The sequence below is a fragment of the Ixodes scapularis genome, unplaced genomic scaffold (genome assembly GCF_016920785.2).
Source record: "Ixodes scapularis isolate PalLabHiFi unplaced genomic scaffold, ASM1692078v2 PGA_scaffold9__187_contigs__length_104089568, whole genome shotgun sequence".
NCBI classification, from domain to species: domain Eukaryota; kingdom Metazoa; phylum Arthropoda; class Arachnida; order Ixodida; family Ixodidae; genus Ixodes; species Ixodes scapularis.
The window spans coordinates 58,865,386-58,893,270 of record NW_024609884.1 but is presented as its reverse complement, the minus strand read 5'-3'; the positions used below and the strand labels follow the sequence as shown (position 1 = coordinate 58,893,270).

Sequence of the window (27,885 nt, the reverse complement as noted above, 5' to 3'; positions counted from 1 at the left end):
GTATTTTATGCATTATTTTATTTTATCATTTTCATTAAAACGTGCCGCTCCCGCCGGCACGTTTTGCCGGGAGCCTAATGCCTCCAGCTGTGCACGGCAGCTCAGTGGCAATGCGGCAGGGGCCTGGAACACGCGGCCCGCAGGCATCTCGCTGCGGCGAGCACCGTTCGCACGTCCGAGGACTGCAAATGGCTTGCACCAAAAGAGTCTCATGTTGTCCATTCCTGCATTTCCTCTAAGTGTTGCTTCGTTTTCAGTTTTCTTTTCACCTATTCCGCGTGTTAATCACCTGTATGACGATTCCACTACTAAGCAACAAGCACGGGCCTCAAGAACACACCCTCGGAGGCATACACTTTTACATAGTATGAGGAACTGTTATAGCTTATGAGCTTAGGCTTCTCACCTTCGCTGCTTCCATGTCGTAATTTAAAAATGACGAATAGGCGGTCAGAAAATAACACTCAAATCTACGCCTTATAATGCTAACTATAAAAATCGCCTGGATAGCAAAAAGGGTCACATAACAAGTTTTATTGAAAATTTTTTTATGACGTTGAGCTTGACTATAATTTCCGGGTCAGTCGAACGACAGCGCAACGACGGTATGTCCTCTTATTCGAATGAAAAGTACCAGCGCGTTTCCGGAGCGGCGCCATTTTGCTTTTTCTTGCCGCCAACAGGTATTTATCTAAAGTAGTAAGATGAAGTAATCAAAGCTAAAGATGTCACTGCCAAAATGGCGAATGTAGAAGCAGCAAGTTTACAAAAAGTCGATATTTTAGGAGTTCTGGTAAACAAAGCTGCTCCGCAACGTGGACCTCCCAGAGCTATTCTTCATTCCATAGAAATACCCCCCCCCCCTCCCTTCCCTCTACGCTGGCTTTTTGGCGCCCAAGCTCCAATGATTTTCAGACTCGGACGGTCATAGGGGTGTCATGCGTATTTTTTGTTTTCATAAAATTTTTGTGTGATCTACCAAAATATGTCGACACATCGGAACTGAGCTTACTTTTCCAATATACTTCTTTTCGTCAAAGAAAATCGCCTCTGAGCGGAGGTGGAAGAACGATTTTCCCAACTGCGCGCACACGCAACTTTGAGGGCCACAAGAATAGCAAATACAACGTTCTACAACGTAACAATTTTTATATATAAAGCACGCCAACTGGTCTGCTTGATTTAGTTAAATATTATTTGATTTAGCTATATATTTTAATTAAAATAAAATGACAAACGTGGACTCTTGCGCAACTCTTTTATATTTATGCATTTTTCGGCGATTGTTAACACGTCTTAAATAAAGTTGCTCAGCTGAAAGCTTTCGTACAGAGTATTTTATTCTTTGCTAATTTTTACCAAAAAGTTAGCACTGAACTATTGTTAAGTGTTTTTTTTTTTCAATCAGCAGCTTTTAAAACATTGAAAAAAGTCAAAATTGTACACTTTTTGTGCGGAAGTAAAAAAGAAAAAAATCATATTTGATTTTTACTAAATTTCCATCGATGAACGCTTAAAAAACAATAAATCGCAATCGGCAAAAAAAAAAAAAAAAACGAAAAAAAAAACACGATGCATTATACTGTTCTAAATCAGAAGAATAAACTTTGAGCCATGTTTATGTTGCAGTAAATTACTCTTGGAGGGTTTCTGTCTCAACGACTGGTGGTACTCGAGCACCGCATCCACAGTGGCCGTACTTGGTCGAAGTAACCCCCAGACGTTATAATGCATTTACAAAAAAATAAAAAAAATAATAAATAAAAAAGAAACTGCAAGTTTTTTTTTTCTTTCTTTTTGAGCCAGCTGATATTACGTATAAAAATTTAAGTTTGCGGCATATTCGGTCCTAAGCGTGTTCTCTAGGCATGAACATGCTCAGTTTCCGATGGACTGCAGCGGACGTTCCGAGCCATCTCGGCCAATTCCACGTATCAAGTGACAACGCTCCACTGCGTCCCACTCCAAGTTCACGTGACACTGACACGGCATTCGATTGACTCGTATGACTCGAAGTAATCTGCGGGCGCAATGGAAAAAAAAAACAACACACTTACAATATTCGAGCGTTAATTTGTTTTGTTAAATATGAATAAATAATGAAATACACTGTAGAAAATGTTTCAGCTTAGAAACTTAATTCTAAAAAGTGTGAAAAAATCGCCGAAAAATGCCTAGATATAAAAGAGTTGCGCAAGTGGCCAAGTTTGTCGTTTTATTTTACTTAAAATAGAAGCTCAATTAACATGAATTGAATGAATTCAAGTAGACCAGTGTGTGCGGTTAATAAAATATTCACGTCGAACAAAGTTGTCTTTTTAACCCTGTGGCCCCCAATGGTTGCGTCGCCGCGCAATTGGGAAAATCGTTCTTCCCCCTTCACTGAGACGCAATTTTGTAAAAAACTTTTTTGCGAAAAAAATAACGTATTTTTGCAAAAGTAAGTTCTGTTTTGTTGTGTGGATATGTCTTGTCATATCATATAAAACTTTAAATGAAAACAACAAATAAAGGCATGACACCCCTATGACAATTCTTATCTGCAATATAAAAAAACGAAAAAACTTAATAGCTATAACATCTGTCTGGAGCACCAACCCAGGTTAGAGCCCCAGGTCATTGCTATGTTGAGTTTACATGGGCTTTTGTAAACTACATACCGGCTGTTTCTGTGAATACTTTCAAGATTCCCTGCAAATAGGGTGACTGAGAAAAGAAGAAACGCTTTTCGGGAACAAACTGCCAGCCGTGGTGAACGTCAGAGATAGCAAAAAAAAAAAAAAAAAAAAAGACGTACCAATTAGCAAAATATTTTCCTTGAATTTACGAATTAACTTAATAAATACTGAAAATAAAAAATATGGTTCCAACCAGAAACTCGCTGAGCCTCATCGAAAACCCCTAAAATTTATTGATTTAGGGCTTTTCGATGAGGCTCAGCGAGTTTCTGAGTGGAGCCATATGTTTTATTTTCAGTATTTATTAAGTTAATTCGTAAATTCAAGGAAAATATTTTGATAATTCGTACGTTGTTTTTTGCTGTTGTTGTTGTTTTTTTTTTGTGGGGGGGGGGGGGGGGGGGGGGAGGGGGTGCGTGGGGGGTGCGCTAAAGTTTCTGCTCGTGCAGCAGTCGGAAGATTGGCGATGCGAAAAGGCGGATGATTTTCTTATCTACCAGGTTTTCGCATCGCCAGCCTTCCACCTGCTGCGCGAGTGGAAATCGTAGCGCAAACCCAGGCTTCACACGTGCTTCGAGTCTCTCTAGATTTATGGGTTTTCGGTGACTCGCAGCCAGTCTGTAATTGGAACAATATGTGTATTTCTACTAAAATAAAAATTAATTAGTGAATTTAAGGTAATTGTTTTGCTAATTAGCTAAAAGGAAAAAGGGTTTCTTCCTTTTCCAATTGCCATTTGTAGGGATTTTCCAAGTACTCGCAGAAACACCTGGTATTCGTATGATGCCGTGTAACGCTCCCGGTATGTCGCTTGTTAAAGGGAAGCTGAAACAGTTGAAAAACTTGAGCGAAAGTGAATTCTGACGTATTTTTATCTCGTGAATCTGAATATCACGTTCGTTTTCCCCGAAGGCGTATATAAAGGCGAGAAAACACGAAAAACCTCCGATCAGTCCTCACGTCATACTATACTCTGTTTCATACTTAGTGTGCAACGCTGTCAAAGCTACTGGCGCGAGCGCGTGGCTTCATCTATGGTTTTGTCTGCGCGAGAACGCGTACAAATGATCAACGAGATCAAGCCCCATGCTCGCGCCAGTAGCTTTGACAGCGTTGCACACTAAGTATGAAACAGAGTATAGGATCTTTGTGCCGCCAAGCGTGTGTCGCTCGTGTGTGCGGCGCGTGCATTTACAAGCTTCCAACGTATATTCCCCCATACAGGCACCAGTCGTGACGTCTCTTTCTGACCTTTTACAAAATAGCAAGAATGCGCGTGCATAGCTTTGACAGACGCTGAAGGTGCGAGAGAGCGGAGATTCCGAAAACTCCTAATATGACGTCACGCCTCGGGGACCACGGGCTTCATCGGTACTTTGAAAATTAATTTATGCAGCCTCCGTGCACCAAATCGAAAAAAAATAATCGCGATATTCGTTATTCTGGAGGCCAAATAAAGACAATTTAGGTGTTTTTGCTCAAACACAAAACTGCTTCTGATTCCTTTTAATGACGCGCAATGACACTGGTTCATGACTTTTTTTTTTTTTTCTTATAAGAAACGACTGATAAAACACATTCTATGTTTTATAAAAGCAGTAGGAAAGAAGGACGTGACGATGCTTCGAAAAGACAGGGCGGTGCGTGCCAGGAAGTCCGGCACTGGACATCCGCTGCGTTCCTCATAAAACGCCATTCTTCATGTGACGGTTTGATCGAGAGTTCGAAATACTGGTGCAATTGTCTTTCACTGTAAGTAGATAGTCGTAGCGTTTTGCTCTCACGCTTGGTGGCGCTTGAAAATGTCCCAGCACTCACCTGTGAATTGTGAGCGAGCAGTTTCCTTCTGTGTCATAGTAAAGACTGCATTCTGGAGAGTATTTTACGGGTTGTCCCTGCTTGTACCACGTGATTTTGGGCTTTGGAACTCCAACTGCCCGACAGTCAAGACTGAAAAGAAAAGAAAGAAAGAATCAAGCGATCAGGGTTATTTTGTGATAGTATCAAATGTACCAAATCCGATAAAAAAAAAAAACGCGCTTGAATTGCCGAGAGAGAAAACAAGTGGAAAGGAGGCAAGAACCGACTAAATGCTCTACTTTTTTTTTCGCTTAAAATTCATTTTTTGACACGCGATTCCCAAACAAACTGTTTAAAAAAACGTTTTTTTTTTCTTTTCAGGGGCCCTTTAAGGTCGTCCTAGAGGTCGTCCTAGAAGTCGTCCTAGACATCGTTCTTGGCGTCGTCCTCTAGGACGTCATCCTCGACGCCGTTCTTCACGTCGCCCTCGACATCGTCCTAGACGTCGTCCTTGAGGTCGTCCGAGAGATCATCCTCAGCGTCGTCCTAGACGCCATCCTCGACGTCGTTGTCGACGTCGTCCTAGAGGTCGTTCAAGACGCTGTACTTGGCGTCGATCTCTAGGACGTCGTCCTCGACGTCGTCCTATACGTCGTCCTAAACTTTAGTTCGTGTAGAAGCACTACTAGAAAACATTTCTCCCGCGGGGCTATAATGCTTTCGCCTTCCTACACGTAAGTAGTCTTGAGTGTCCTCCTGTAATTTTTTTTCTCGGTTACTAGGACAATTTGTGTGGTTTTGGGCGAGTTGCACACACAGTACATTCATGTGTTCACCTGATTGATGAAAAGGCTCAAGAGAAGTTCAAATTTAAAAAAAGGAGTGTAGTGTGTGAGAAGTATGCTTTAATTATAAGTTTTCACGGGTTCTGCAAATCATTTTGAGAACACATCTCACTCCGCGAAGAATCCAATGGCCTTGGCGCCGACTGCTTTTGTGTAGTTGGAACGGCTGGACGCGCGGAGCCTCGGTGTTTTCCCTTTTGAATTGAAAGGGGTGGCTACCGCCATTTATGGTCATGTAAACCCGTCGAGAGAGCGGAGACAGCCGCCTCTGCTGTCTTGGCGAATTCGCTTCGGTGCGTCGGCGGCAGCTCTCGGACGGGATGTTTCCAAAGCGCTCGGGGAGAATTTGTTCCGGAAGGCGCTCTATCTAATGCAAATGAGCCAAGTAGAATTTATTATCCTATTAAAATATGTGGGTTCTGCATCTTCCGAGGGTGCGTGTAGCGCTTTGAGCCTTTAGGGCCCTTGGATTGCCTGTAGCCCCTCCCTTACGGTATAGTGAGATAATGGCGAGGGGAGGAGATTCACCGCACCCGCTCATCTATTTTTCGGCTGATGAACTAAGTCGTAACATCATACGCCCGCTGCGCTATCCGTTGGTGCATCACGATGTGCCCCGTGACGTTGTGGGAACATGTGGGGAGCTAGGCTTCGTCATGCCTGCGCGCACCGGCGGTCGCCTGTTCGCGCAGGCTTCCCTGAGTCATATGTGGTCCTGCTGTCTACGCAATCTTTCCCTTCCTCTCGTGGCGCCGAGTAAAGGCGTCGGGCTATAGATCGCACGGTCCGGCGTTTTGATTCCTACTGAGCCGCTTGGCAAATCCCGCCCAATGCAATTTATTACGCCAAATTACGCGTACATGTGGCAAACTATAACTAAGAATGCCTTCTCTCTGGGTACTTATGCATGGCCTACTATGGGCTGTGCATGCTTTGTGCTGCCTCGGCTTGTGTGTAACGATTTTCGTCACACTCGAGCCTGACACTTTTCGCATAATATCCAGCCCGTAAACACACTTTGTGTTAAAATAAGACAGGCCTATAGCCTGTGGCGTCGGAAAAGCGGATGGGGCAGAATTGTCTCCTAAAGACGTCCACATGACCCGCTCCTCTCCACCGCCACCTACATTCACCTTCTCACCTCCCAAATATTCGTGAGACCACTGCCCTTAGCGTGTTAAGGCTAAAAACCTTGCAGTAAATCCAAGTTGCGACACTACCATTTTTCCGATCTGGCTGCGTGAATGTGTCTTTGATCACTTCTGTAGATAAAGGAGGAACTCGAATGAACTCAGTAGATAGTTAAAATCATTGGGAATGTAATAAATAACAAAAATTAATTTTTAATAAAGCGGGCTTTAAATGTATCTAATTTAATTTTTGAATAAATTAAACAAAAAATAAAAGACGTTTACAATTTTCTGTAATGCCGAATTAGAGCGCAGCCCTTGAGTAGGAGGAGGGGAGGGTACGAAGGGGAGGGTATGCCCTTGCTCCCCCTCCGTACCCTCCCCTCTCGTCTCCTGCTCCCCTCCCATTTAGCGAGGAATTTTCGCTAAATTTCCCGCTAAATGAAGCGAAAATTTCCCCTCTAAATTTAGCGGGGAAATTTAGCGAAGATTTTCCAGCTAAATTTAACGGGGAAACTGAATCCCTGTGGAGGTCACGTGACGTCAATTTTCCCGCTAAATATAGCGGGGAAATTTTCCCGCTAGATTTAGTTAGCGGGAAAACATTCCCGCTAGATTTATCGGAGTAATTTTCCGCTAAATAATTTCCCTGCTAAATTTAGCGCAAACGTTTCCTGCCAAATTTAGCGGGAAAATTTTACCCCCGTGACGTCACGAGAAACGTCCCATAAGGCAACGCGCGGTTACCCCGACGCCGCTCCACCCCGAAACGGGCACCTAAATGCTGCGCTCTAAAAATTATATAATTATTACGTGATAAAAAATCAAGTCGTACAGTCTATACCACACAAATGGGACTGCAGGCGTATGGTATTTAGTACGCAACATTTGGGATGCATCTGAAGACACAAGGCTCCAAATATGTCACCAAAACTTCAACGGCATGATGTTGGGCTTTCTTTTTATTAAGGCGAAAGCCTTAATTGTCCCATTACGCGAAACGCCGTCGGCGTTGTCCCCAAAAGATTGTCATGAAACTACGTCATCAAGCACGCGCCTCTGAGATAAAACAGAGAGAAAAGCACAGCAACGCAGATGACGCGCGCAAGCCGCCGTGAGGCCGGCATGGTACGCCGCGCCTGCGCAGTGGGGGAGCCTGATGTCAACGCTGGAGCGCCATGTGCGAAAGGAAGGCGTGGCGCGCTGCTTGTAAGAAGGCGCTCCGTGTAGGAATGCTTTTGCATTCCTACACATAAGCAGTTTTAAGTGTCTTTGGTGAGTTTTTTCTAGCTCGAAATATACCAAGACAGTTTAGTGCAAACAAAGAGCCCGGACATAATACAGTTATTTGTTTTTGATTATTTTTATGTATTTCTATTAATCGACAGAAGTGTGTACAAAAATCAAATAGCCGAAATGTAGTCTAGTTCACTTTTCTCCACTTCGGAATTTTTGTGGAAAAAGATTTTGTTAAAAATTTGTAAGAGCGGTTTTGTTCATTACTGACAATACAAGTCAAAATCCCCACCCCGACACGCGTGTTCGATGTCAAATGAAACTCCTCTATTTATTTATATGTTTAATCGAAAATGTGTATATGAATGAGCCGGACTTGGTCGAATGAAACCGTCTACGAAGCCGCCGAAAGACAAAATCTTTGGCGGAGCCGGAATGTGAACTCCGGGTTTCCCAATATCCGGTTTGAAAGTGCTAACCACTACAGTCCTGCGAAATCTAGGCATCGCACAAAGAAAAGGTTGATGCTGTAGTGGTATATGCCAAAGGACCCGTTAAAAATAATTATTAGCGTTCAATATATATATAAAAAAATTACGTTTCAGTAAATAAAATTTGATTTATTAACTTTAAAGGTACGGTTTCAAATAGAAACTTGATGCAAATCATCGAAAACTACTAAAGCCATCCACATTACAATTATATAAGGCACGCGCAGCATTTTACGGAGTTACGACAACATTCTCACTGTGGACGCGTCTCTAGGTTTCGGTTTCTTATCCGAGCGGATCTCTGCACCAGCAATCCCGCTACCACCGTCCGCGCGCCGCCACACATCGCCCGTATACAGAAGAGGCTAGATAAGAAAGCCTGCGAACTGCCACGTGAGGTTTGCCTTTTTTACGTCGGTGGCAGCTGCAGTTTGAAGAAGTAGTTTTACGTATGACGCGTGGTTGCGCAAGCACGTTTCACGTTTTGGCCACGGCAGGCGAGTCTGGCGCGGAGATACGCTGGATACGCTCCGATAAGACATCGAAACCTAGAGACGCGTCCAAATTGAGCAATTTGTCGGAACGCCCTAAAATGCTTCGCGTGGCTTATATCATTGTAATATCGGTGGCTTTAGTAGTATTTGATGATTCGCATCAAGTTTCTAATTGAAACCATAGCTTTAAAGTTAAACATTAAAACGTTTAATTACTAGAATCCAACTAATTACAAAATTATACTGAACGCTAATAATTTCCCTTAATGTGTCCTTTGAAACAGACCACTAAGGTGTCAATATTTTTCGTGTGCCATGCGCAGTTTTTGCAGAAGCGATTTGGCCCGTGTTTCTGAAAACACTCTTAGTGTTAACACTTCAGCTTCAACTTGAGGCTAAATCGAATGCAGCAATTGTAAATAAGTCGCCTTTTCAATTTATCGCAAGTGCTTCTACCGGGAAGCAGAATCGGTGCTTTGAGAATGCTTACGTTGCAGGATAGCCCGCAATGACCTCCACGTCTTCCATGGGTGCCAAAAACTTGGGTGGCATTCCGGGTTCCGATGTTCTTCTCCGTCCTGGTTTCCACTTGACGAACTCGTCGGTTATGGGTGCTCTCTCAGACGTATCTGAAGTGGGGGTCGGCGTTTTTCGTCCTGTCGGAGGTTTGCGGGCACCTGTAACAACCAAGGAACTTTGGTTTAAAACGCGGGCAAGCTGATATACGATCTTCTATTTAGCCGGGACTGGGAGAACAAAAAGATGGCAAGCACGCACAACGTCCCAGAAACGTTGTGTCTGCTTGACCTCGACTAGATAAAAGCACCTTTGATGAAATTGTCCAAATATGAAGAGGAAGGAAAATATAGCTCGGACGTAATTCTACCGACCGCGCAGGGTGGCAGTTTTGAGAAGTGCCTTGACCGGACACATTAGTCCCGGTGATAGTTAACGCTGGACTGCGTTTTCTGCTGCCGGGGAACTTTCCAGAAAGAGCTACATGATCCTGATGGCACAGCAGCGTACTTCTGCTGCTGGGACGAAGAGGAGCCTGATGCAAACATGTTATTTATCTGTCTTTGAAAACGACTAGGACTTGACTCGTGTGATAAAGTGTTCCCTCTGTCTTTGGGGATATTTAAATGCGCTTTAAACAAATAGTCCCTTAAACGTTTATATAAAATGTCCTAGCATCCTGGCCCAACACAAACTTGAAAAACAAGTCAATTTCTAAAAGTCAAAAATTGGCTTTGGTGTTCCTTTAGGAATATCAAAAGCAGGGTGTTGAACTGGTCGTTATTCCGGTTTGGGTTTGGTTTCAGTAGCTTTGCATTCTGTTCCGGTTCGGCTTCGGTTCAGTCGTCCATGCAAAATATCGGTTCGGTCTCCGGATCCACCAAGCGCGAACCGGTTTAAATAAGTTTAAAACTCTATCTTAGAGAATGGCCGCCCGACGCATTTTCTGGAGTGTTGGGAAGTACTTTAAGTACATTGTACTTAAAGTACTACTTCAAGTAGGTTTAAACATTTTTTTACTTTACTTGCAGTATATTTTCTGAGTATGTACTTGCACTTTTCTCTAAGTATTTTTTCTGGTACTTCCCGTGGCAAACACATCTCCCTACTTCAAAGAACAGTCCCCTAATTTGTTATTGTTAATTTTTCACTTCAAAATATGCTTTGTCAACTATCAATAAATACTAGGAGGGATATTTAACTCTCACCAGAAACGCGAGCAGATAGCGCATCGCTCCGTTTGAAGTGGAGGGCGGCTTTCCCGCATCATTTCGAACTCATTATAAAATAGTAAGCCCACAGGCGAACTGCTGAAGGTTAACTATGATGAATTATACCTGAGACTCTGGTAAGACGTCGCCTTGTCCAGTTTTTTTTTCTCTGTCTCTTCAACTGTATGATGGTGTCCTTTTCTTACCCCAGTCTCAGGTATAATTTTTCATGGTTCTCGCTACTTCTCCCTAAGTCAGCTCAAGCGAGGAAGTTAAACATATTATAAGAGGACACTCCTCCACGAGAAGATTGCTTGCGGAAGCTACGGGGTTGACGTCATGCTCTCTCCTTGTACGTTTAACCCACTTGGGTGCAAGCCAGTACAAGCGGTGACAAATCCAGAAGTCGGAGGATTTCTGAATTCGGCGTCATCTCCGAAAACAACTACTATGTGGCCAGTTGACGTTATACAGTATTCACCGCCATTGCTAAACATAACTGATGCACCCCTGATTACCCGTGGGGCAAAGCATACCAGTTAAAAAGAACACTATGAAAGGATATAATGAAATATTGTGTTAAAAAGTACTTGTATTTTACTTTGAAAGTGCGTTGTATTTATTGTATTTCAAGTACATTGGACCTAGTGTACTTACTACTTTACTTCAAATACATAACCTCTAATTTACTTGGTACTTTACTTCAAGTACTTTGGAGATGCACTTTATCTAACACTGATTTCCAGCGGTTTTTGTTTAGCATGCGCTTCTTGTCGTAGTTGGACACGATGATGAATTTATGGTGTGATGTGATGGTGTGATGTTTTCATCACCCCATAATAATATCACAAAATGAAAGACACGTTCAAAATTTTGCTCAACATATGCGAACTCCGCTGCGTCACCGCGCTTGCCACGCACACTGTTCTTGGGCGTGGCCGTGCTGGCCTTGTGCCCCCCTTGTTTATCAGAACGATCAAAACAAGTTTGAATTTATTTAGGAGTGGAGTGTGCGAGGAGTATGCTTTAATACGTTTTCATGGGTTCTGCTTCTTCCGAGGTTGCGTGAAATGCCTTTAATTATTAGTGATCTTGGATTGCAAGGAGCCCCTTGAGGTAGATGAAGTAGTAACAAGAACAGAATGCTTATCTAAAGCTCGTTAATAAAACTCACGCTTCGCATCTCTTCTAAGTATCGACAACCACTGTTATGCGAACGCACAAAAGAAAATGCTTTGGAGTGCAGAACCGCCATTCGCTTCCGAGGGTCGCTCATTTTAGTGCTGCCCGGCCCTTTGCTTCTAAGAGTGACTCCACTTGCAAGACAAACACAGACATATCAAGGGGCTTCCTTATTGTGGTTGGGATTTGTCCCAGTTCAATACAAAATAACAGGTTTGATCCGGTTTTTGGTTCGGGTTTGGTTCGGGTTTGGTTCGGGTTTGGTTCGACACCCTGCTCAAGAGCTAGAGTATGATATGAAATTCGCATTACCTTTGCGAGGAGGTACAAGTCCTTCAGGTTCAAGAGGTTGTTCTGGTTGAACTTCTCCGCTTTTCGGAATCCTGCTGTCCGGACGCCATGGAGGAATTGTTTCAGGTTGCGTGGCTTCCCGTCCCCGAAGAGGCTCTTTTCCACGAGGTCTTTCAGGTTGAGTTGCTTCTTGGGTTATCGGGAATGCCTGGTCAGTGTCGGATGGTCTTGTGGGCCAGCCTGGCTCTCGTCTTGGTGGCTTTGAAAGTCCACTGGGTTCAGTGTCTGAGGGTCGGTCAAGTTCACTTTGGTCTGCATCAGTCGACACCGACTCAGGCTTTGGAGACGTAGATCCAAATAAGGTAAATGGCCAAGTTGGCCTTAGAACAGTTGTAAGAAATTCTATAGCCGCTTCCTTCGCTGTTTTTTCGGTTTTCTCTGGAGGAGGAGATTCTGAAAGAAGAAAAAAAAGTATACGTGCTTTAAGTTTTGGAAAGAGAGCAAGCCAATATGAAAATAACATTAAGGAAAGTATGCAGGCGCTCTGCTTTGATAGTGGCATGCTTATACAATCCGGACTCTCAGGCGGATCTCGAACGTACATCTGAAACCCTGAAGTTTCAGCTGTACGTTCCCTACAAGAACTTGAAAATTCCCTTGCCTGTGTTATGTAGATTGCCCTTTTAACGCTTTTTGCGACATTGATAGTTTCCTATACTCAGCTGCTCTATCCACTGCGAATATACGTATATGCATAAATAGCCTAAATAGTAAGCCATGGTGTAATAAACAAAAAGTAACTGTCAAATAAAATGTAGTATTTAGGTTGCTTACTTTGCAACTGCTCATGGGTACGGGAGCAACTTCCATAGTTTAAGCAGTGCGTTCATCAAGTCAGTTTCATTGGGGCACGTGGAATAATCGGGTGTTTCTCTCCAAATTAAATATACTTTTCTTGACCTATAGTATCTACCCGGGTTTTATCACGGGGAGAAGAGTAAGTGGTCCCAAAGATGGGCGACTAAGTAAAATAAGTGATAATTAAGAGACTCAGCGTCCAGTGACAATCACCTTTAGGCGGCCTGGATATCTTGCGGATCTGCGGTGCAATAGTTTCCTTGAAACTGAGCTCCGACTCTGATTCTAAGCTCTGATAATCATCATCGGAGTACTTCCTCCTAGAGGGCTTCGTTTGGAGAAATCCAGGAACCTTGTATTGCTTTGGCTCCTCTGGAACCGATTGGTCATCTTCTGGTTTGTGCTCCTCAGGTTCTGTTGTTGAATACAGACAGAGAAACAGTGATATGGTGATATTTATTATTGGTGAGTTTATTTGAAATTGGGCCAAACTTGGGAAACAAACATGGTAGCTTAATTTCTTCGGTGATCAAAATATTCCTTTAAAACATCATAGCCAACAATTTTATTTTAAAAATTGGAAGTAGCACCGCGCAGTATAGGTTAAAAACTCGATTCGTTTTTGCCCCACAAATATGGCTATTGTTTAGAAACTACTGACTTTACTTAAACTGGTAATGCTTTTTTTAGGTCGCAGAGACTATTACGGGCCGCTCGAAGAGGAAAATGTCTTATTTCTAGCCTTTATAGTTCTATTTTTTTCCCTCAATATAGACTTGGTTTTTAAAGCTATTTTGCTTCTTATTTGGATTGCAAATCAAATAATTAAGCTATCTGATAGTATATATACAAGGCCCCAAGTAGCACAAGGTGGGCTCTGACGTGGGCCCCACTTGGGCAGCACACGTGGGTCCCACATCGGTTTTGCGAGCTGCCCAAGTGAGGCCCACTTGGGCAGCTCGCCTGGGCGGCCTCGGGGGACCCACAAGGGTCCCCCGAGGTTTTGGGCAGCCACGTGGGCAGCTTGGGCAGCCACGTGGTCTGCTCTCATGAGACCCACAGTGGGTTTACTTGGGCAGCCCACATGAACAGCCCCGCTGAGCCCACAGGGGTACTAGGTGGGCAACCCACATGCTCCTCCCGCCCCCCCCCCCCCCCCTCTCGTGGGGACCACAGCGGACCTACGTGGCATCCCACATGAGATCCTCCCAGAAACCTCATCACGTCAGGTGTTATTTTATTATTGTTCTACGGTTTGAGATATTGCAGTGCATTCAAAATTCAGCCTGATTAACATTCCTGGTGTACCTCCTGAAAAAATTATCACCATTTCCATACAAGCTGGTGGATCAATGAAACGTCGTGAGCAATACCATCGAAAATTGGGTCTTTTAAGTGTACAAAATGGAACAAAAAACTGCGCATTTCCATATAAACTCCCGGTAGACAGGTAAACGGGATACATAGCTACCTTGAAACGGCTACATGACACCGAGTTTTAAAACACATACTAGAGTGTTAAAACGTATCCTTCAAATTTACTCTAAAAAATTCACACCGCATAAGACGGCCTTTTCAACATACACAATGAGTAGTAGCTTAGTAATAAAGTTATGCAAGCCACCTAAAATTTCTTTCTAAAGCTTAAATTTACAATTCTCGGTGATTTGGTATCGAATTAATCCGATCTCCAATGATCAATTTACAGAACGTGCAGTGAATATTCTTCATATCAGAGGAAAGTGCCATTTTGGAAGTTGCACAGGTAGTCCTAGTTGGGCATGCCCACGCGGTGTCCCCGTGGAGCCCACCTTTGTGCTAACTCTGCCCCCCTATAGCCCAAATGGGACCCAAGGGGGCGTTGCATGGACAGCCCAAGTTGGGCATGCCCCCGTGGAGCCCACGCCTGTGCTAACCCTGCCCCCCTATAGCTGAGGTGGGACCCATGGAGGCAATGCATGGGCAGACCACGTTGGGCATGTCCCTATGGAGCCCACCTCTGTGCTAACTGTGCCGACGTATAGCCGAGGGGGAACCCACGGGGACATTGCGCGGGCAGCCGAAGTTCGGTATACCCACTCGTTAACTCCGTGGAGCCCACCTGTTTTAACTTTGCCCCCCGCATAGCCGAGGTGGGAATCACAGGAGCGTTGCACCGGCAGCCAAAGTTGGGCATGCCCACGCGTTGCCGAAGTGAGACCCACGAAGGTACTGCGTCGGAAGCCCAAGTGGGCGTGCACCCTTGCTTTGCCCACAACTATGATAAATTTGCCTTCGTATATCCGGGGTAAGACCCACAGAGGTATTGCACGGGCAGCCCGAAATGGACATGCCCACGTCACACCTTTTAGCCTACGGGAGAATTGCAGGGTTTGTCCCAGCCCACTTTGCCCTCGCGGAGCCCACGTTGGCCCTCGTTCATTTGCTACCTGGTTTTTTTCGCAAAACGGAGGCCAAATTCCTCGTGCGAAAAGTGTCCATCGTACAAAAGCAAAAAAGGTTGACGACATGTTTGGCTCAGCCAAAGGGCTTATCGAGAAAAATAACGTTTGAGATTATTAGGTTCTTAATTACTTTTTCTTAGTACATTTGGACGTATGGTTCCAATTAGAAACTTTATGGGCATCATAGAAATCCTTTGAATCAGCACACTTTACAAAAATATAAGGCACGGGCAGCATTTTACGGCGTTCCGAAATAAACACTTGATTTGGGCGTGGTTTTAAGTTTCACTTTCTCATAAAAAAACATCTGGATGGATGAATGGATGGATAAATGAATGCGGTTGAACCTTTCAAACCGGGCGGCGCCTTGCGCCACCAAGCCAAAGCTTCTAAATGCAACAATTAACTAATTTCCGATTCAATCTTGATTTAATGGAGAAGGACAAAGAATGTGTCTACCATTCTCCACAATCGAAAGTTACGATCCGTGCGATGGTGGTGCCTCTTAGCAACCCTGTGCGCCCACTTTTCGCTCTGCGGATTGAAAGGAAAACAACAGAACTTCACTCTTCCCTCGAGTTAAGCCACCTCGAGTTATGCCGCCGCTTTCCCAGCGTCTATTTCTCCCTCGCTGTCTTTAAAGCCCAACGCCTGTACTAAATCAATATCACCTTGAGCAACTGCAGGGTGAAGTTCTTTACTTGAAAGTATTTCAGCCGTCTCCGTTTTTCTCCCCACACGCTCTGAACTCTGTATCTATGTCCTAATATTTCGCTTTGTACTCCCTAGTTCGCAATACCCCTGTCCTTACCTCAAACAACTACGAATTTTCCTTTAGAATCGTCATAGACTCTTTCCTTAACAATCTCCATCTTATATTTTCTATAAGACCCCGAGCCAACTTTGTCTGCATCCCTGCTTCCCATATTTCCTTCTCCGCTGCTTTCACTCCTTTCTTAACAGTCATGTCCTGATCTACGTCCCAATTATTGCCCAAATATTTCGACCTGAGTTTTCTTGTTCGCTTCCTCCATTTTGTATCGACGCCATTCATGTTCATGTATCTCCGCGTCTGCTGTCCTGCTCCCTCGGGGTCAAAGTGCGCGACAAATGCGTGCCACCGCGCATTCTTCGCAGACGAAGGTGAACCCAAGAATAAAAGCTTTTTCCTGCAGTGTCATTCCAACAGCGAAGCATTTCATATGGTCGTGTCTCAACACACTTCTTTCTATCAATGAGTGGCGAGAGGGTAGTTGCACGCTTTGATTGCGGGGAGCAGTGTTGCTGGCGTAAAAAATGCGCTTTGGCAGAAAACCGAAACTTCAAAATGCGTCCAAATTGAATGTTTTTCCGGAACGCCATAAAATTCTGCCTGCGCCTTATGCTTTTGTGAAGTGAACTGATTAAAGGGTTTTCAAAAGTGCTCAGAAAGTTTCTAATTAAAACCATACCTCTAAAGTTACTTATTAAAAATGGATTACACATAAGTGATTAAAATCCTAATTATCACGAACGTTAATCTTCCTAAATAGGCCCTTGGCAGAGACCAATATACGGCCGAAGTTTTTTTCTGTTTGTTATCATGCGGGGCGAACTTTCCGCAGGAGCGATTCGGTCCTTGTGATGTGAAATACCCTGCATTGTTCGTGCTAGTAATATTTTTAAATTACTTTTTAAACATATTGGCCACAAGCTTGGAAATCACGGGACATAAATATTGGTTGATGCTTCTTGTTTCTTTTTTTTTTTTTTTTTTACTTGGGACATCCAATTAAATGGGGCATTTCTTTTCTTTAAATTTGTTTTGACTACCGATAGACTTTGTAACAGCAAAAAGCGTCATCCCACCTCCAGCGTGAAGGTAGCATTCCGTGACCTTCTCGCCAGCATCATTGACAGCCTTGCACACGTAGTGACCCTGAGTGGCAGGCATCATTTCTGTGATGTGAAGCATGGATTTGTCGCTGAGGAGGGTGACCTTGTACACGGGGCTCGGCTCAATGAGGAGGCCGTTGTGGTACCACGTGACCGTGGGTTTGGGTCGGCCCCTCACTGTGCACTCGAGCGTCACCGGGAAACCCAGGGGTTTGCAGTATGTGCCCTGGAGTGGAACCTCAAACCGTGGCCGCATGCTTTTGAAATCTGCAAAAAAAAAAAAAAAAAAGACACGAAACTCAGTTTTTTGTCTTTGCAAACGTTTCCACACCTGAACTGCTCCATTATACGTGGACTGGCCGAACACTCGTTCGGAAAGACGACTCTAGGGTCTCCTAGAACTAGGGCGATCCATGGACGGGTACATGGGGCTCGAGCATTCAAATACAGCTGACGGACGCACTCGTACACGAGTCACGATTAATTCAAATGAGGCCACGGGAGCAAGTAACGGCGAGGTGCGCGAGCTGCTCACGAGGTGGCCTACCATCAGCATCCGGCTGTCCGACTCTTGCGTCTAAATTTGTGCGTGACAAGGCGCTTCTGATAATGACTTTCATGTGACCACTACAAAGGCTTCATTGAGATCCTTTGACCCATCTTCGACAACGCTTCTTGACTCGGTTACGGTAAGGACTGAGTTTTCTACGTGATCCTTCTCCTACATTCCTAAAGTTTTACAAGTTGACCATATTAGCACCAACAATGCCGGCCAATGTTATGCTAAATTTCTACCGCGATCACCTTGAATAAATCAACGACGAGGGATACCGTTTACTCCGTTATATTCCCAACAGAGAAACCAACTTCGCGCTAAATGCAACCAGAAACCACATTAAAGTGGAACTACAAACAATTCAAAACTCGGTTGGACATGTAGCACTCCTTAGTGGAAACGTTGTGACAACTTTAGGAAGTTTCATGGAGGTATTCACAGGACCCGCTATGAGGTATCAGCCGTCCGAGTGCCGGGCACATCGCGTTCATGTCCTTTCGTTCGGTGGCAGGGACTGGCCAAGTTTTCTTGGCCCCATCCGCTCTGACTGAAGCCAACCGAGACTCTTGTTGCTCATTGTCCTCAGCCCCAGAAAGATACTTCTATGCTTCATTCACATTTCAGCTGACGTGACAGAGAAAGCTACACGCGCGAGACACCACGCGCTTCTTGCCTTGAAACGTGCTTTCAAGCGACCGTGCCGCGAAACCATATTCAAAAGACGCGGTCTCTTGCTTGTAGTTTCCACTGCCCTGTAAGCTTAAGGGTGAACGGAGTATAATTTAATGTTTCACTATTGGGTCGCACGAATTATGAAAGGGGCGGTGCAACGATATTCAATTCTAATGTTTTTCACTTTACACCAGCTTACTGGGTTAGTGGGACTCAAGGATACTCACACGCAACGCTACTGGCCAAGAAACTCCTTTGTTGCGGTGTGATTTCAAGGACAAAAGCGATCGTTTTCATTTAATCTCTCCTTCGCAAAACTTGATGACGTAGCTGGGCGGTCGCAGTACCACGCAGTGACGATATTTTAATGTGGCTCATAGATCGGACCCGTGCATTGCGTCGGCACTCGATTTGTGCTCGTGATAATCGACTGCTCGAAAAGCATTCGGGTAGTGGCCTGTGTCCAATCGCTGCAATGATGACAATAGCCGAACCATAACAATGTCTGGAACTCAGCGCGTATCCTGTGCATTGTCAATTCCAGCCCGTGGTTATGATCAACATTGGCGGCATATAATCGACTATAGATCCCGTGGCCACTTGTTGGTGCTTCGAGTTGAGGGGGTGAATGCTGCTCGTTTTTCTTTAATGTTCTCTGCAACTTCAATTGCGTGTAGTGAAAAATGAACGGGTGTTTAACGGGTCATCAACGTCCGAGATTCATTCTAAGCCGTATTTTCGCAAAGTACGAAAATCGTTGCATCGCACCTATAATGACGCGATCATTCACTAGAGATGTCGTGCAATCAGTACATTTTCTTACCCAGGCTGAGTCGGTGATCGGACTTCGGAATTCTCCTCATGGGTCTCATTGAATTTAGATCTGGAATTAAGAGCACACATCAATCAAATTCCATTAAAACTAATTAAAAACAAAAAAATTTAATGTTCTACAAATTAAGCCATGTTTTCATTATTTCCAGCAATCAGCATGCCATCGTTTGAAGAAAGGTAAGGAGAGAAGAAGCACAATATCTTTACTTTTTTGTTCCTTGTACGTTCTTACACAATATATTTCCTCTGATCGTATTCAACTGCTGACGTATACACTCTTTTTCAATTTTTGGCTGTCGTATTACAAAGTATTTCCTGCAATATGGGTTAAATCTGTCACCATTCCTTTTAGCTTCAGTTCCCCTAGAAGCAGGTTACAAAAACAAAACAAAATATTTTCTCATTTGTGTTTAGACAGCGTGAGTCGGTCTACCTGTGAGGTACGGCAACACTGGCTTACGCTGGATATGAAAAATTCAGCCATTGTAGTACCACTGCCGCTAGCCTGGGGTCTATAACGTGTGTCGCGCGGTAGTCATACACGACCGCACGCCGGTACGATGCTTATCCAGATCGAAACGGGCAGGGGTGGGGATTGAACCCAAGATCCCTGGGTTCTGCAGCACGAGGTTTCGCTCTACACGCTGTAGCTGCAGTGCGTCAACACACTCGGCCACCAATCTCCCCGCTCACTACTTACATGACGTCGCTTGCTACTGTATTGAAACAAATGGCGCAGAATTGAATTGTCCAGAACCAGTGATGAATTGCAAGTTACGCCTATTCATATATAAATTTGTAAACATAAAGACCATAGTTGAGGTGGTTTTAAAACGGTACGATACAATATCCCCACTTTGAGCTCATGCTTCAGTTACTTTCATCATATTTTAATAATTCAGCACCTGAGCCTTTTTTAAGGGTTTCCATAAGAAAGAGTGGTTGATGTGAATACGGCTTGGGGGGGGGGGGGGGGGGGGCGTACTATACAAGCTTCAAATGCATACGTTTCTCTAAGTAAATATCTGAGTCGCACGTACCCAGTTGAATCAACTCTGCACGTGTTGTATCTATTCCGTAGCGGTTCTTCGCTTCTACAACATATTCAGCAAAATCGTCTTGCTCTGTGTGGGCTATGGTGAGCGACGTTACTCCCTGGGTGTCGTAGTAGATGTGGTATTCTGGCGAGTGCTTGATGGGTATGCCGTCCCGATACCAGGTTATCTTTGGCTTGGGCATTCCAACAGCCTTGCAGTCCAACCTGAAACACCAACACATATTCGGCCCTGTTATGCGCATTAAACTGGATGTTTCGAACGGCGACCTACACTGGGTAGAGAAAAGTGGCAGGTAAGGGCTATTCCAAGTCACAGCCCAGCGAGCTAAAATGTAGCCCACCTGGTACAAGCTCTCAGCCATGACAGGCGAAGCTAACAGGCGTCGAGCGCACCAACGCAGCCAATGCTAGCAGTAAAAGTCTTTTTCTGGAAGTCACACTAACTGTTACCTGAGGGATGGGTGAGTTTGGCGCATACTTCGCCTTGCCTTAGTAAGTTATAACCCACGGGTGCTTATTTGTAGATAGCAGTGGCAATGTCTATTATTTCTTACTACAAAGGAGGGGTAATATCGAGTTCCTGGTGCAAACAACGTTATCGTGGGAATAAAAGAAAAAAAGTTGGCTGCCGGCACGCAGCACACACGCACGAACGCACACAACAATCTCGCGCAAGAGTTTTGTGCACAGTTGTGGGAGAGCGTGAAAACGTGACGTTTCAACGAGCTTTTCCAGTGCGAGTGTATACTATCCGCGACACTGTTAACACGAACATGCCACAGCCGGTTTTCTCCGTTTTTCTCTCAGCATTGAACGACTGTCAACAAAACTACTGTAGTGGTGGAAAGTGCACAGCTAGTGTACTAACCTAAGGGGTAAAGCTCGATGCCGGCTAGTACCGTTTCCAAGTAAAACGCGAAAAAGTACCGATGTCGCGTTCGCGCTAAAAGTGGCGCGCAGTGCATGTGCATTGCAAGCGAATCTCTTTTGCAGAAGTGCAATAAAAGCTCGTGAGATGAATAAACGCGTTGATAATGCTGGAGCTCATAGTGCAGTGCAGGTAAGGTGAGGAGAGGAAAAGACGTCCGCAAAGCTGAATTGGGAGGGGCCATCCCTCCGAATGCAAACTCCATCTGTCGGTAAGCACACGAGTGTGTGCAGCGCATCTCAAACTAGCCAAAGCTCCCCGTAACTCAGCATAACTAACTATAACGCACGCACAATGCACGCACGACACACTCTCCCCGGGTTGATCAGAATGATGTGTTTTTTTTTTTTTATATTGTAAAATTTTTTTTTTTCTGAAGACGAGTCTTTGTTTGGACGCAACTTATTCGACGCCTACGAACACGGCGCAGAGGTGCAATGTCAAAGTTTGTGGAAAAAAAAAATAGAAAAACTCACGTGGCCGGCTGACCCAACGGCACGATGACGTCTTCTAAGGGCACAACCACAAGAGGCGCCGTTCCTGGGTCGGACGTTTTTCGACGTCCCCGCTCCCAAGGCTGAACGGGCGAGTAACAGCGTGGTATAGCTTCCGGCGGAACGGTTGTCGAGTCGCGAGATGTTTTCTTTTTCCGGCGCTTGTGTGTCGATTTCCTCGGTTTGTGCTTGTCCTGCCACAAGAGAAAGGCATAACGGGCATTCAACGACGGCGCCGTCTATTTATCGCTAGAAAGGCGTTGAAAGCGCCATAATGACGATTTCCCACTTTATTCAGCCATGAGTTAGACGGGAAGAATCGAAAGGAGCCCTCGGCCAAAAGGGCATAAATCCATCCAGCGCTTTAGGGCATAGATCATACGCACGAACTATTTTGCTTTGAAGGCCGTTCTTTTTCGTTTTATCGGGAGTACGCACGGCACGGCTGACACTACCAGTCGATTGCACTAATGAAGCGCAGCTAAGAGCTCAACGCCCCCGCATTCGTCGTCGTTCTCTGCGTCTATCATCGCCGACTACTCTAATCAAATATCTAAACACTCTAAAAAAACTGGGGCTTCTACTTTTTGCCGCAATGCGCTTGGGAGAGCCAATAGGAGAATGGCGAGTCTTAGAGTAAGGCTAGATTATAGAAAAAAAAATTAAAAAAGGAGCCCGCGCTGTGACACGTCAACATAGCGTTTCATTTGAATACATAATATTCAATATAATGTTTTTTTGTTTTTTTTTAAGATTAGACATATTTTTAAGCTTTGCCGAGCACTCTCTATACACTCTAAGAAATGCCTGCACGTATACTTTCCCGCAAAACACTCGTAGAGCCAATCTCTGCGATTTACGAAATCAGCTCAGCGAATGATAAGGCGGAACATCTGTTTAGACCTAAAAATGAAGTCTGCGCTCTGGCATTATGCAATGCAAGCAGGACGTTTTGCATTGCCACAGCGCAGACTTCATTTTTAGGTCTAAACAGATGGTCCGCCTCATGATTTGCTTAGCTGATTTACTAGAGGGCAATGGTTGGCTCTTTAAGTGTTGGCGGGTAAAACTAGACGCGCAGAAATTTCTTAGAGTGCCCATGTTTTGAATGCGTTCCACAGCCCTGGAGGCGGCGATACACTCTAAAAAAAGCCCGGGCGTCTAATTTCCCGCACAATACTCGGAGAGCCTATCATTGCAACTTACGGAGGCAGCTCAGCGAATGACGATGCCAAAACACGTTTAGACGAAAAAACGCAGTCTGAGTTGTGACATTAAGCAATGCAAGCGTGACGTTTTGCATTGCTTAATGTCACAGCGCAGACTGCGCTTTTTGTTCTAAACATATGTTTCGGCATCGTCATTCGCTGAGCTGCCTCCGTAAGTTGCGCTGATTGGCCCTCCGAGTGTTGTGCGGAAAAGTACATGCACGGGCTTTTTGTAGTGTGATAGCAGCGCGCGCAGAAGATAGTGTTGGCTAAAGTACGTCTAAAAAGTACTCCAAGTATTAAATAAATTAGAGGTTATGTCCTTTAAACGCAAACGCGACAGTATCAACTTAGTTATACATTTTAAAGATGAAATCATAGAACAAGTCCACGAACAAAAATGTTTGGGAGTTTGGTTTAATCAAGAGCTAAATTGGAACACACACGTAAATAAATTAAGTTCCGAGCTTACACGGTCGGTTTGATGTCTACATAAAAGAGGGAACCTTATATCAACATGGCTAAAGAAAAACTTGTATTATTCGCTCTTTTACTCCAGGCTGTGTTATTGTCTTGTAGTGTGGGCACGACATCGACCACAAACTATAACTCGCTGCTCACACTGCAGAAAAACATGTTGCGCTTACTTGAAAATTATAAAGGTAAATTACAAGACCTGCACACTGCACCACTTTTTAAAAAATATGGCATTCTTAAGGTCAATCAGATATATTATTTTAAGTTATTACAACTGATTCACAGACAAAAACTATATGTGACGGATTTAAGTGACGTAACACATGCATACCCTCTTCGACACACATATAGGCGGCCCCTTCAGACCCGTACAAATTATGGAACACAAACAATGGAATATCAAGTCAGTAAAGCTCTGAATAACATTAAAGACCACATAAATTTTGATAACAATTTTAGTAAATTTAAAAGGGATCTCAGGACACTCTTGGTGGGCAGTGATAACCCCTTATTATTTGAATTTGTAAGTGATAAATAGTTGTTTTTCTGGTATATTAAAAAAATTAATATAATGTTTAATACTAAGCGCTAACTTTGTAAACGGTGTGCTGCTGGAAAGCGCTGCTTTGGGGACAGAGACCTTTGTCAGGCTTTGAGCCTTTAGTCCCTGTCTCCATTTCCGGAAAAATAAACATTCATTCATTCATTCATTCAAATACAGTAGTTAGTACACCGGGCGCAACGTGCTTCAAGTGAAGTACGGTAAATACAATGTCATTTCAAAGTAAAATACAAGTACATTTTAACACAACCTTTCACGATGACCTTTCATTCCCCAATGCAGTATTTCTTTTTTTTTTTTTTACTTTTATGCGTTTTTAGGAGTAATCGGGGCTGCATCAGTTATTTTCAGAAATGGCGACGAATATTGGATCGAGTCATCTTTCCACATAGTATTGTTATTTTCGAAAATGGCGCCAAATTCAGCAGTCCCTCCGACTTGCGAATTTTGCGACCCCTGCGTCGGCTTGCTCTCAAGGGGCTTAAACGTATTAGGAGAGAGAGCAAGACGTCAGCCCCGTAAAGCCAATCCGCTCGTAGAGGAGTGTCATCTCTTCATCTTTCTGACCTCCTCGCTCGCGCCGACCGAGCGAGAAGTAGCGAGAGTTGGAAAAGCTACGGGAAAGCCTCCCCCAGAGCAAACGACAAACGGAGAGATGCGCTTTCCACTCGCGTTTCTGATAAGAGTAGAATATCCCTCCCAGTATTTATTACTCAGAGTTGACGGAAGGACTATTTGTGATACAAAACTTAACGATACCAAATTTGGGGAATGTAGCTTGAAGTCGGGCGTTGTACTTTCCTCGCAAAGTACCAGAAAGAATTGCTTTAAATAAACTCCAGGTATACAGATTCAGAGAGAATGTACTTCGAGTAAAGTACACATTTTCTCAACCGTGCTTCAAGTAGTACAGTTACTTAAAGTACTTCCCAACACTGGCAGAGGGTGACCGATGGACATGGGCGTACCAACCGAGGGGCCGCTTCCCCCCCCCCCCTAGTTTTCAGAGTGGGGGGGGGGGGGGGGGCAAGGCACGTGTTTTGCCCCCCTCCTTCCCTGAAACTGCCGCCACTCGGCAGGGTAAACACTAGCCGGCGGCGCCCAAGGCAGGGATTTCCCTACCTTGGGCCCCCCCCTCGTTAGGACCCCCCCTCATTTTTCCGAAGGCACTCCCTTAATTCACAACGACTCCTATATTCGCCAGGCCCCCCCCCCCCCCCTTTATCCCCCCAAAAAAAATTTAGACACCCCCCTGATTTCAATTCCTGGGGAAACCTCTGGCCCAAGGGATACCAAAGGCACCGCCCTCCGGCCCTGGGGGGGGGGGGGGGGGGGGGCGTCAAGTTTGCCCCCCCCCCCCCCCCACACTCAAAAACAAGTTGGTACGCCACTGCCGATGGAATGGTCTACATTGGGAAACGAAGTGGCTTATAATGTTCACGATCCTTGCTCCGTCATTCGTTCCTAGATCCAGCAATCTGATTGGCTGCCGAGCGATCAGAAGACGCTCGGGATTCGCCGGACCCTGCCTCTCTTAAGCTCTCAGGGATTCTAGTGAAGATTCATCAAAAAGCGACGGAAGCGACGATCGTGACTCGAGAGTCTAGTTTCCTCTAAAGCGCACGTTAAGCCAATCACTGCAACCCAACTGTCCTCTCTGACCCGAACAACGATCGAGGGATTTCAATATAAAATGAACACGAGATAATAAGGCATTCTATTGCAAATACAATGCGACAAGTTGACCCTTTCCAATCTTTAACTTACAGTTGGTATTCGTGGTGGTCGCCCATCGTCCCTTGGGAGATCGGGTATCTTCTCCATGTCCGACTCATCCATTTCAGACACACTTGGCATAGTATCCAGGGTGTTGTAAGAGTCGTCCTGAGTGTGGTCGTGAGTATGGGCTGCGCCGGGTGTATCGTAGGTTGCTGAGGCCACTTCAGAGTCGGGGACATACTCATAGGCTGCAGAAAGTTCAATATTAAACATGAGTACTAGTATTATGAAACCAAAAGGCTTTCAAAAATACACGTTTTTATTGACAGAATGCAATTGCCGATTTGTACTAACAATCTTTTGAGAATAGAAAAAGAAGTGCCGGTCTCTTTAGTCGTGTGACGTCGCATTGTCACGCGACGTCACACAACCATCAGGAAAACACGTGGTCGCGTGACATCACTTGACGTGACATCACGTGACATTGATGTCAGGCATGTCGCGTCACGGTGTCGCGTGATGTCCCTTGACCACGTGGCGCGACACCATGAGTCACGTGGTACAATGACGTCACAGTGTCCCGTGGCGTCATAGTGTCCTGTGACAACCATCAGGCTGTTGACGTCACGTGAACACCATCCGCTAAATGTCGCGGAACACCTCCCTTTCAGCAAGGCTTACCTGTCTCCTCCATTGAGATTACATCCTACGGACTCGAAAGCGCTCAACATATCAACGCTACGCATGTCGACGAACCTAAGTTGCATGTTCTAGTCCAACAAGACAACCGGATAGCGATTCTACAAATATGTAGCAATCAGCGCTCCTTAATCACACGAAGGATATCTATTGGTGTCTATAAATAAATTCCTTTCTATGAAAAATTAAGCAGACACCTAAGAGACGAGGGGCGGTAAGAGATGTTAAGATTATCTACAATATTGACAGAAGGGCTGAAGCTTCTACTGCTTTGAGTGATGTCGGAACATGTTCATAATCAATAATTACTTTCCGAGTTATATATGAGACAGGTGCCTAGTTGCACCTTTGAAAGGGTCACGCAACTCCTAAAACGTTAACAAGGTTTTGCGAAATGGCTCACCTTCTACGTGAACGTGGGCTCGGGTGGTTGCCGTTCCAGCCACATTGACCGCCTTACAGATATACTCGCCCATGTCCTCGGGGAACGCCTCCGAAATGAACAGCTCGCAGTAGCCATCTGTCCTTTGCGTTGTCCAGACGTCAGAATTTTCTTTGACTTCTCGGTCGTTGTGCACCCAGGTAACTCGTGGCTGTGGTTTCCCAGTAACCTTACAGGAGATCGAATGCCTCGTTAGGATGATTTCCGCGCGTTAGGAAACACATTCACATAAGGGGAAGGATGCGACACTCACGTAGACAGAAAGCTTGGCTTCGCCGCCGTCCATCACAGTCACGGGGGCGAGTTCTGTTAGGAACCGTGGTGCCTCCATGGCTTCCCCATCACTGGGCTCCGCTGAAGAAAAATAAAAGGAATTGAAGTAAATGAGACCCCTTCATTTTCGGAACCCTGGGGATAGCTTGCATTAAGGATAAAAAAGGTGCGCCCCATAGCTTTTTTTAAATTTTTGTTTATTACCACCATCAATCTCTGATGAAAAAGAAACTAATAAGGTAGATATTAAATTATCGCATTAAGCAGCTAGAGCGCGTCACTCAGAGGTCTTTAAATACACATTGGAGCTGAAATTGTTGAGGATATTTATCGTAACGTAGTGCAGTCTAGGACGTTCTGCATATTCTGATCGTGTCTTGAATTGTTGCATGTACCTGGAGAATTTTCAGGGTGAACATTGTCTGTTACTTGCACTGCCTGACAATATTACACGGACCTAGTGGCGTAGCATATTTTGATTATTGCTATATTAGTTCGGAAATAATGGAGATCTTTCTTAATTTATTTATACGCCCCCAGTTAACCAGACAATATACTCACGTGCAAGGAAAAACAATAGAGCAAAAGAGCAATTACAAAGAATCGAAAACATTTCAATTACCGTATTTTCCGGACTATAGTCCGCACCCGATGTATAGTACGCAGGGGGAAATTTGGGGTCAAAAATAAAAGATTTTGCTTAGATAGCCCGCACCCGGTGCATAGCCCGCACCCGGTGCATAGCCCGCACCCGGTGCATAGCCCGCACCCGGTGCATAGCCCGCACCCGGTGCATAGTCCGCACCTGGTGATTAGTCGACACGAAAATCTTCTCATAGACGGCACACGTTTACAAATGTCTGCTTTTTAGCTCACAATGAAGCCTATAATGTGCATAAATCATCATTAACAT

General features: G+C 44.7%; 1 protein-coding gene across 1 annotated transcript in view; it reads right to left on the bottom strand.

The window, feature by feature from the left end:
* Positions 1 to 27,885, bottom strand: part of LOC8051991 (titin) — a 148,906-nt gene that overhangs the window by 41,096 nt on the left and 79,925 nt on the right. The window contains 11 exon segments of the mRNA XM_040498619.2: positions 4,497 to 4,628; positions 9,165 to 9,351; positions 11,896 to 12,327; positions 12,946 to 13,146; positions 17,025 to 17,318; positions 19,103 to 19,162; positions 20,154 to 20,374; positions 21,575 to 21,786; positions 25,607 to 25,806; positions 26,661 to 26,868; positions 26,953 to 27,053. Of these exon segments, the coding sequence (XP_040354553.2) occupies positions 4,497 to 4,628; positions 9,165 to 9,351; positions 11,896 to 12,327; positions 12,946 to 13,146; positions 17,025 to 17,318; positions 19,103 to 19,162; positions 20,154 to 20,374; positions 21,575 to 21,786; positions 25,607 to 25,806; positions 26,661 to 26,868; positions 26,953 to 27,053 (2,248 nt within the window).